Raw genomic sequence first — 11,227 nt, forward strand, 5'->3', positions numbered from 1 at the left:
GGGGGGGGGAGGGCTCACTAGTCAGAGTGTCCTGCCAGGGCCTGGCCACATCCCACTCTGCTCAGCTGTGTGCAAGGGAAGGGAGGGCTGCTCTAGTGCCCCCTGGCTTCTATCCTGAGCCACTGCAAGCATATGCCTGCATTTCCTCAGTCCAGAGAGAATGTCTGTCTGGTTACAAACCAATTCAGCCTAGCCAGGTTAGATTAACCTGCAAAGATAGAATCAATTCAGGCTCAGGCTTTTTGAATGTCTGTCCCTACCCATTAAGTTTAGTGCCTGTAATATGAGGTACTAGAGAAAGGCCCAGTAGCTGCACAAATGCTCAGTAACAAAGGTGAATTTTTTTTGTGATGCCTAATGCGCAGCAAACTAATTCTACTGAGCATTAGCTCTTTAACACAGGTTTTGCCATGATGTGCTAATGCACAGTGGAATAGTCCTGCCCTGCTGCCTACATATGTCCATAGAGAATTAAACCTAGTATCCATAAAGTCAGCTTTTTCTCATTAGAACTGGTAGCAAATTAATTGGAGGGACAGTAGCTGAATGAGACCACTGCATTCATTTTGGCTTCTATGCTTCTAAAATATTTATTCTATTGGTACCATGTTTCTCTATGAAAACATTTGCATTTTGAGTTGTTGATTTGCCTGTAGTGTGATGCAGCTGAAACCACACAAGAGACACACTTTTAACAAGCAAGAAAATTAACCTAACATTTACATAGTCACCTTCCATCCCAAATGAAAGTCCTTTGCAAGAGTAACAGAGTTCAAATCATCCATCACTAAAGTGCAGCTACATGAGGTGAAATGCATCAGCTGGGTAACAGGAGGCAGCTCCTCTCCAAGCCATCTTTTTGGGACAATAAATGAAGAGTATGCCATCTGAGTGAGATCTACCTTGCAGCATGTAGTTTTATTTGAGTGGAAATTTTGCCAGGACTCCTTAGCTAACACCACTCCCCTGAGCCATGTGATTGGTATGCTTAATGATTAGAACCTGGTGTGTGTGTGTGTATACGCGCATGTGCACCTGCATCCCGAGTGTGAAAGGGAACACAGTGGCCTACAGTAGCATAGATTGCAAGAGCTGGGAAGAGTCCCTCCTGCTGAGTTAACCCTTTCTCCTGACTGGAACATGTAGATGGCTCTTGACTATCTCTCATTCAAATAACTGGCCAAGCTTAACTCTTCTTAGCTTGTAAAACAGAAGAGGTGCTTTAGTAACCATTTCTTGCTGGCAGCTCTCCTTCTGCAGGCCCCTCTGTGGCTGGAGCCATGTAGAGGGGTCATTTCTGTCAGCCCCTCAAGGATTCCACCAAAGGTTTCCATAGGGTTAGCACCACCCAACCATAGTCATTGGGCTTCTCTGCATTGCAGTAGCGTAGTTTACATGCACATGCGTCTTCACATGCACATGCTTACTACATGGTAAATCTCACTAATCTTGAGTAAATTTGCTATCTGTGAATGAAGTAGCAAATTTACTTTTGATAAGTAATGGCATGCAGATGCCTGGCCAGGAGCAAATCTGCTCCCTGTCAGCCATCAACCAGGGGGCGGGAGACTGCTTCCTGCCCCTGGCAGCTGCCTGCTGCCAGGGCGGGATCCACCACCAGAGCCCAGGGAGGAATTATGTCCTTCTGCCTCTGCAGCAGGGAGCTCCAAGCACCCTGCTCTGAGATGGTAATGGGGGAGTGGGGACTGGGAGATCCTTAGGGCTCTGCAACTGCAGAGCTGGTGCTGGGAGATAAGTGTCTCCCAGTGCTGGCTTCACAGTGCAGAGACGGCACTGGGAACTCCCTGCTGGCGGGGGCTGAGGAACCTGTTCCCTGCCCAGCTCTATGAGCATGGAACTGGGTGGGGAACAGGTTGGGGAGCTTGTTCCCCACTCAGCTCCGCACTCACAGAGCTGAGTAGGGAACAAGCTCCCCAACCTGTTCCCCACTCAGCTCCACGCTGAGGGAGCTGAAAGGGGAACAGGCTCCCCAGCCTCTAACTTGCATGCAGGGTAGGTGCTGGGAACTGTCCTGGTCAGAGGCAGGTCCCAGCCCTGTGCCCCAGTTGGGCGATCAAGACATGGGGCTTGGAAAGAGCTGCAGGGGCTAGAATCTGTCCCTCCCTGGCAGCTCTTTCTAAGTCCCCTTCCCCTGAACAGGAAGCCAGGTCCAGGGGACATTGTCCCCACCCTGGCAGCAGGCAGCCCATGGGGACAGGGTGTAATGTGGCCCTGGCCAGGAGATAGCAGTCTCCTAATCCTACCAGTCTAGAGCTCCCTCTGGTGGTTGCAGGGGCCCACTGCAGAGCCCCAGGAGTGGGAGCAGCTTGCTCCCTCTTCCCTGCATGTATAGACACCTGGCCAGGAGCATTTACTCGCAAGTAGTTTACTCGCGAGTAAACTCATCCCAGATCAAATGCACATGTAGACACACCCAGTTCATCTCACTTCAACAACACATTCTTGTCTCATTGTGTGCATGCAGCTCTTTACTATCTGACATGCTTAGCCCTTTCTTTTGGAATTTTTCCAGGCAGGTCAGTAAGCAGCCCCCTCCAGGTCTCCTCAGCCCGAACAAACTGCTCTGCTGCTTTCCTTTCTACAGCCCCAACTGTCTGGCTCAGAAAAGAGAGCAGCAAACTCCTTGCTGCTGCTCTCACAATCCCCAGCCTTCCCCAGGAAAGACCTGCCACCTACTGCAGCTCCCAGCTCTTCCTTTTAAAAGCCCCTACAATGTTCTTCCTCCATTTATTAGCCCAGGTGCCATTCTTTCCACACTCCTAATCAGGTAAGGAAGGCTGCCCTTGTTCCTTCGCAAGAGAACCTGCCTTGTTTAAAAGGGCCAGCCCCTCTGGAGCAATACACTTGGAAATCACAACCCACCTTGACATCGGTGGCACATTTTCTATGTTCATGAGTCTGCTCTGTATTTGCTGATCTTGCAGCTCTGAAGGATGACTGAAAAGTCTAACATTTATTTCCAGATTTGTAATATCCTAAAGGCTGGGGGCTGGCCTGCTAAAATCAGAGATTCTGCACAGGAAGTCAGTATCTTGTTTTATATGGAAGCACACAGAATAGACTCTCTTTTTCTCTAAGAGCAACATATCTAAGTCAGCCTTCATGACCGCAGTAACTGAAGGAGTCTTTTCCTCCTGTCTCTTGTTCTGCATTTCCTTGACATGTATCCTTCAAGAGAGATGGTGAGAAAGGAGGGAAGCTATCAGAATATTTCAAATGAAAGATTTTTGTTTTTTGAATTGTCCATTTCCAGACCAGCTCTCAGTACCTGGATACATGCTGTCGCTAAAAATATGTCTGTGTCCAATGCCAGACTTAAGCAGGGACAGGAAATGGCTGAACTGTTACAGATGCACATTTTCTCCATGTTTAACAACAGTTTTGCCTGAAACGATGTTTAGGGTTTTTATGGAGGAAAAGGTTGTCTTTGGTTACCCAATCCCCTTCAAAGTCACACTCCATTGGGAGCCTGAATGCTATATTCCCCTACTCACCCAGTTCAGCTCCTGCAAATGGGTAGAATTTACCCATAAAACCTCAAGCTGTCCCCCTTCTTCTTGCTTGTCTGGCTTGGATTTACCTGCTGAGTGCTTGATAAGTGCAGTGCTGTTTCAGGGGGAGAAATGTCTCTTAGGTTCTGCTCTTTGGGAAAGCAGGTAAAGGTTTGTGGTGGTTTCTTTCCCTACTGACTGGTGGCCCAAGGAGAGGACGTTCTGAGGAGCTCTTACAGTATAACAGCTGCTCAGTAGCTGAAGACCTCTATCCCATGGCTTCTTCTGGGTTGCATTCCTCAGAAAAGCACTAAAAACAAGAGGTGACATTTATTGGATTTCTGTGAATTCACGGATTTTGCTGTGGCAGTCAAAGTACTTGAGATCCTTCCTCTGCCCCTTCACCAGAACACACCTCTTTGGGGCTGTTAGCAAGTGGTTTAGCACCCTTTCCAGTCTAGCTGAGGGACCAGCTATGAGGAATGCACAAGAATTTGGGCAAGTCAACATTTTTAAGCAAAAATTCTCTTCCAAGCCTCCTAAAATGGTCTTTTTCCCTAAACAAGAAATTCTCATAAGGAAAAAAAAAAAGGTTTTATATTAAAAATCATTGATTTTTTGAAACCACTGGTAAATGAAAAATTCAGTTATTGTTTTTTTGGTTTAGCATTTCTCTTAACTGCCTTTGTTTTGCTCTCTTTCTCTCTGGTTTTGTCAGGGGCAGGGTGGGAAAGGGAAAAGAGAAGAAAGGAAACCCCCATTAAATGAAAACACTCACAAAGAAATTGAATACATGAGAAAACGCTCCTTTCCTCACCCAGCTGGGGAATCACAAAAGACCAGTGCTGTAGTGCCATCACAAGTTATTAGACTCCATAGTATTCACTTACACCTGTGCTCACAGCCCTACTCACAGACCCATTTAACAGTTCTCCCTTTTTGTCTCTTATTATTAAGCTGCTAAAGAAAGTGATCAAAATAGGAGACACGTCCTGCTTGCTGCCTATCATGGATATTTTCAAAGATGAAGACAGGAAACTGATGCAAACTCACTGCCATTCCAGGGCTATAAGCATCCTGAAGAACAAGCAAGGAGACAGCTACATCAAAGGGGCTATTGCTTACCTTTCCTTTGCAATCATTGCAGCAGGTAGGTTTAAGGAAGTATATTTAATGAGAAATTTATTTCTGTGAGAAATTGGACTGGTGTGTGGACAGGCTTCTCCAATTCCTTTGCATTATTTCTTTTACCTTTTTAAATATAATGATAAAACTCAAACAATAGTTATACTAACAAGCATGAATTACTCAAGAGAAAGGCCCTTTATAGTGTGATCATTCTCTTCTAGGTTACTGACTTGAAAGCAAGCCCAGGTACACAATAATCAAAGTCCTCCCTGCCCAATAAGCACTCTGTCAAGGGTGTGAAATGAGAGCTCTGGGCTGAGTTCAGTTTCTAGCAGACAATGACCCCATCTCACCACAATCACAGATGACACGCATGATGGAAATCAAAAACTGTACTGGCCTGGACACTGGACCCCTGTCACTTGTCACCTGAGCTCCACTTCAGATGCTCATTGCAGTTGCATGTGCTTAAAGTTAAGGTCTTGCTCCTGACTAGGGCCAGAGTTCTCAGTTCATTTCAGCATCAAGCCATGAGTTGATCACCATCGGTTCCTACAGGATTTGAATGGCCCTCAACATCACAAACCTAGATGTTTCCATCTAATGACTTTACATTTGGTTTACAAACATCTCTTTGCTTCCCCTGCATCACAAGTACAACGTGAAGCATGCATGGGAAGCCTGGCATGTTACTGTCTTAATTTCCTGCACTACACCTGGTTTCCTGTTCTGGGTCACCAAATGGCAATGTCTGCTCTGCTATTGTAGGGTTACTGCTGAGTGTTGGGTCTGTGAAACTGGTTCATCACTGTAAGTACCTCATGCCTGTGCTGCTTGATCACAGGGTTAATCAGAAATGCCATCCACTGCCCTTGATAGACTTATACAGTTGAGCAGAATACATATTTCTAATGCTGGCAACTGTCTTCTTGGAAGCTGACGTTACACCCTTCTCTGCTCTCTGTGGGTGGGTTTCTTTTTACTGATGCGACAAAAAGCTTTTAAGATTAGTGCCATGTTGGTGCTTTGATGGGGAAAAAACAATCTGTATTTCCCAGGAGACTTTATAGTTAATATAGCCAGCCTGGTTCATCAAAGAAGCAGAGACATGTCCAGAATAGATGGATGCAGCACCAGAAACTCATCAGGAACTACAGCTTGCACTTTCGTCTCAGGATCTCCCATTATTAATACCTTCCATGTTTCAGGGGTATAGGTTGTAGCCATGTTGGTCTAAGGTCATAGGCAGGCAAGGTTCTTTGGGTAAATTCAGGGGTATAGGTTGTAGCCATGTTTCAGGGGTTTAGGTTGTAGCCATGTTGGTCTAAGGACATAGGCAGGCAACGTTCTTTGGGTAAATCCAATATCTTTTATTAGACTAACTAAAATAGTTGGAAAAATTCTTCTTTGCAAGTTTTGGGTACAAACACCCTTTGTCAGGCTGAGGAAGCATCTGCAGTTGGTTTGGGATGTATTTGGTAGCTGTGTTGGTCTGAGACAAAAAGGAAATGCAAAACTCTAGAACTCTTGGTTCAGAGATGATACCTTTTATTAAACCAACTAAGAAATCATCAAAAAAAATTATGTTTTTCTGCAAGCTTTCAGGCTCATGTGCTCTTCATCAGTCCAATGCAGCTACCAAAGTATCCCTGAAACATAGAAGATGTCGAATTTTAGCCAATTTTGAATTTTAAACTTCACTGCTGAACAATAAGAAGGATTTCTACACCTCCCTGCTTGCCATCTGACACCACCAGGGAAGGAATCCTGCTTGATCTGTACAACAAAGAGCAGCTCACAAAGACACTCTCATGGACCCAGAGGGACAGACTCCCATCTTCAGCTTCCTCTGTGCAAAAATGAAGTTTTTTTTTTGCGATTTCTTAGTTGGTCTAATAAAAGGTATCATCCCTAAACCAAGAGTTTTAGAGTTTTGCATTGCAGTTTGTCTGTGCTCTTCCTGGAGGGAATGGAATAGAAGCCAGAGGCCAGTATGCAAGAATACCCATCAGTGAAAATGCAAACTGAGTCAGTAAATGGGTAAGAAACAGAAGGTGGCGGAGAGACCTGGTGATAACAATATAGCTGATAAATAGTACAGAGGTTACACATTATAACCTGCCTAACATCAGATACCCCAGGTAACCTCTCTACTATTTACCAGCTATATTCTTATCACCAGGTCTACATTCCCCCACCACCTGTTTCTCACCTATTGAATGCCTCAATTTGCATTCTCGCAGACTGGCCTCTAGCTTCTGTTCCATCCAGGAAGAGCACAGACCAACTGCAGATGTTTCCTCAGCCTGACGAAGGGTGTCGGTACCTGAAAGCTTGCAAAGAAGAATTTTTCCAATTATTTCAGTTGATCTAATAAAAGATATTGGATTTACCCAAAGAATCTTGCCTTCCATTATTAATGACACTTCACAGTTTCCTGGTGGATCAGGTATGGATTATTATACCCAGGTGAACGGAATAAAGTACATAGACCTGCACAGGGAGCCCACACCAAGATTAAGAAAAGGACCCAGGAGTTTTTGATACCGCCCTTCAATAACCAGTAGACAATGTGCTTTTGCTGAAAATTTCTAACCAGCAAATGACTGTATCAGTAAAAGCACAGAGTTGGTTGAGCCCAAGAAAGGAAACACATACCCAGTTTCACAGAGTGACAGGTTACAGGGAAAAAACATGAAAGTAACTCTCAGGAAAGAATAATCTTTTGTACCATCTCACCTTTCTGGCTTGGGGGTGAAAGGAAATGGTGGGATTTGTCTCTTCTTTTGACTAGTGCTCCTGAAGTGTCAGCTTGCTTCCATTATGTTAATTTAGGCCCGGAATGAAAACAATGTCTTCATGTGAAAAAGGAAGCAAAAGCTCAGAAGACCTCAACCTTGGGGATTCCATTGGTTTCACATTCCCATTTCATCTAGCTTCTTCCTCAGTGGATAATCAGACAATGGAGGCCGGAGACTAACCCCTTCAACCCAGCTAATCCCACAGGCTTCAGCGGACCAGCCCGAGAAGCCGCATCTTGTGGATATTTTAAAGAGTGTTATAGCAAGGGTAACCCTAGAAGTTTTTAACCATTTGGTTGCTTCTAATTACATTTGGTGCATGACATCCAAAAGATCTGATCAGGAACATAGTTAAAAAAAAAGACTTGATTCCAGTGAGGGGAAAAAATTGGCCTCTACTTAGAAATGCATGAGGGCCTCTTGTGGAACTGGCATTGTTTAAAGCCTTTAGAGAAGGTGGTGCATGTACATTTACAAAAATCAGCACAACCGTTCCTTAGAAACAATGGTCAGGTACAGACATTACACTTTTACGGTGTAAGTGATTGGAAACCAGTCTATACCCATAACAGGACATAAATTTGGCACCCATAGACTGGTTTAAAAATGGCAGAACCCAATCTAAGATTTGTGTATGTGTGTCCCAAAACCAAAGGGCGAATGTGTGTTCTGTTCATTGCCAATCTAAACTACGCCACTTACAGAAAACTGTGTAACTTTGATAGATTCTGTCTTGGGCTTTTTTAATGTCTGTACCTAGCCAGTAAGACAGAGGGTCATTAAAAGAGAAGCAAGGGCAACTGTTGTGTCCATTGATTCCTTGGCTTTGTTGATGAAGCTGCTGGCAAAGGGGTCAGTTCACAGAAATCACCCAAGCCAGAGATGGGCAGCCAGTTGCCCAGTGGAATGGCTATTGGATTAGTACCAAACTTGGCCACTCTAAAACTAGTGACCTAGATGGAACAAGCTCTATCCTGCTCCTAAACCATTACACCACTTAGCCCCTCAACGGTGATGCTGATTTGATATGTCCTGTTTCTTCGGAGTGAATCTGTCCTAAATATAGCCAGTGCCATGGACCACCTGCCTGCTTGATGCTGAAGTTTCCTGATCCATTTGCCCCCCAAGATGTTTCAGACTCAGTCCTTGCCAAGAGTGACTGCACCTGGCTGCAAGCATCAGTCCTGAAACATTATCTCAGCTTTTCCCAAAGTGGTAGGCTGAGCTCATTTGGAAATGTCTCTGACATGTTCTGCGAAGCACTCTATTCTTATGGAAATTTGACTTTTGCTCAGATAAAATGTTATGACAGCAGCAGCCAGGAGAAGAGAGATCGGTTTATGAATATGAAAAAAATAATGGCTAATTGCATTGAAATGTTTCAGTTTCTGAGGCAGTGGATTGCAGCTTATCAGCTTCCCACCTGCTGGAGCACATACTTGCTAAGAAATAAGCATTGTCTTTGATGAGGACTGATCCTTAGAGCATTAATAACCTTTGGTGAGGAAGTTTAGGAGTCATAAAAGCCTCATTACTGAAAAGGAATTGCTAGGACTGCATCCCCTGACACTGCTCTGCAGGCAGCTGTGTGGAAGGCTGCCCTCTGTGACCTCCCCGGGAGAAAATATTTACAATGGCACCCATGATTTATTCATCTAATTGGGACCATGCTGCTATTGATTGCAACCCTGGAAAATTAAGAAGTTTATCGAAATTGGTGTGAAAGGAACGGGCAGGCCAGTGACTGAGAAACATATGCTGTGTAACCACTGGATGAATGTACTGTGCGCTTTCTCTCCAGACACCTTGGTTTAATGGGGCTGATTTTATTCAGGATCAGAGAAATGGGAGTGCTAGAGGCACATCCTGAAGTACAGTATATTGGCAATACATGAGACAGACTCATTTGAGTAATTATCCTAACTAAGGTACTGTTCCAGCTCTACCCTGTCTTATCCTCCTTTCACTTCTAAATGGTCTTGTTCCTGCATCCCAGCATCTCCCACATCCAGTTTCTTCTCTCTCCCATTGTGCTGCTTCTTTGGGGTTATATCACCATACCAAGTCCTCAGAGGAGTTTTTCTAATCACTTGGGTCTTTGATGTGCTGCCAAAGTTGCCAGATTAGGCTCCCTTGGGGGCTTTTGTCAGGTAGTATAGTTTGCCTCCCTCTGCTGGGCACTAGGAAGGGATGCTGGGGCAGAAGAGTGGCAAGTGGGCATAATGGCTTCAAACCTCCCTGCTGGGCTTGGTCTAAGCACCAACAACCTCTTGTTACTTCTTTTGCTGCAGCATCCCATGGCTCCCTCTTACACATCCCCATTAGTCTGTGGAGGAGGAGATGGGACTGTTGCAGCCCCTGGAAGAGGGATACTGTTCTGGCTTTCAAGGATATTCCATCCCAACTGCCTGATCAAAGCAACATTGCAGCAAATGGCAGAGACCAAAGAAAAATAAGACCCAGCCATGGTGGAATATTTCTTAGTTGTATGCAGTCAATTCTGGGGACAGAGTCCCCAGTCCTCCTGGAGAGGAGACCCCAGGCAGCCCTGGGAAGTTCTGCTAATAAATAAATCAAGCAGAACAAGAGCAGCTCTTGCCATCATGCATATGCATTCCTTTAAAACCCTGGTCTTGCTAGTTGTACACCTGGCACAAGTTGCCTCTAGTGCAGGGACAGCCTAAAATGGGGCAAAGCAGAAAAGGAGAAGCAGTAGGCCTGTGCGAGCAGGCAGCTATTCAATTTGGCTTTGGATCCAGCCGATTCTGATGCCAGCGATCTGACTCAGAGCTCTGGATTGGTTTCCCACTTTAATTCAGCCGAATTGGCTCCAAAGCTTCAGAGCCACTTCGGAGATCCGGCCATAGGGTATAATGGGGAATCAATGAAATATCTATAACTTTGTTGATTTTTGTTTGACTTGGATGAAACTTGCAGGGATGGTAGTCTCTGCAGAGAGCATGAAGCTTGCCAAGTTTCAAGAAGATTGGTGCCGGGGTTCGCGGGAAACTGCACCCCAAATTCTTGAAAGCAAAACTCATGTCTTGTGTATGTGTTAAGCCACAGTGGGGTGAAAACTGTAGAGGTGGTCACCCCTGCTGAGGCCACAAAGTCTGCCAAGTTTCAGGTAGATAGGGGGAGTCTGGCTTCTGAGGCCCTGCACCTCTGAATGCTAACAGGCAAAACTCATGACATAGATGACCCTGTGTGTGTTACGGCTCAGTGGGGTGAAAACTGCAGGGGTGGTCGCCCCTACTGTGGCCATGAATCCTGCCAGCTGTTAAGAAGATTGGTGCAGAGGGGTTCTGGGGCCCTGCACCCCTAGCTGCTGACAGGCAAAACTTGTGACATGGGTGCTTGTGCCACTGACTGTCTCAGTCTTGGGGCAGTTGATTGTCTGTATTGATTATTTCCTCTCCTTAGTCTGTGGTTTTGTAGGTGTTATTCCTTGCTCATTAGCTCATTACATTAGCTAGGTCCTGTGTATTGAGCTGGTCCCTGAGTGAATCATGATTGATTGGTAACTGGTAACACAGTAGCTTAGCAGCCAGGCCTGCAGTAGCTTCAAACTGCCCTCTCCCCACCCCACCCCCCAGCCCCATGCCCCAAGACAGACACAGTTGCACAAGCACCCATGTCATGAGTTTTGCCTGTCAGCAACCAGAGGTGCAGGGCCTCAGAACCCAGAATCCCCTGCACCTCTCTCCTTGACTGCCGGCAGGCTTCATGGCGCAGCAGGGGCTAGCAGGCCCGCAGCTTTCACCCTGCTGCGCCTTAACACACACA

At 45.6% G+C, this 11,227-nt stretch overlaps 1 protein-coding gene across 1 annotated transcript in view; it reads left to right on the plus strand.

The window, feature by feature from the left end:
- TTC34 (tetratricopeptide repeat domain 34) overlaps nucleotides 1–11,227 on the plus strand; it is an 81,725-nt gene that overhangs the window by 8,786 nt on the left and 61,712 nt on the right. The window contains exon 4 of the mRNA XM_019511661.1: nucleotides 4,470–4,662. Within this exon, the coding sequence (XP_019367206.1) occupies nucleotides 4,470–4,662 (193 nt within the window). The remainder of the gene's footprint in view (nucleotides 1–4,469; nucleotides 4,663–11,227) is intronic.

The sequence above is a fragment of the Gavialis gangeticus genome, unplaced genomic scaffold (assembly GCF_001723915.1).
Source record: "Gavialis gangeticus isolate Ggan-Ray unplaced genomic scaffold, GavGan_comp1, whole genome shotgun sequence".
In the NCBI taxonomy this organism is placed as follows: Eukaryota; Metazoa; Chordata; order Crocodylia; family Gavialidae; genus Gavialis; species Gavialis gangeticus.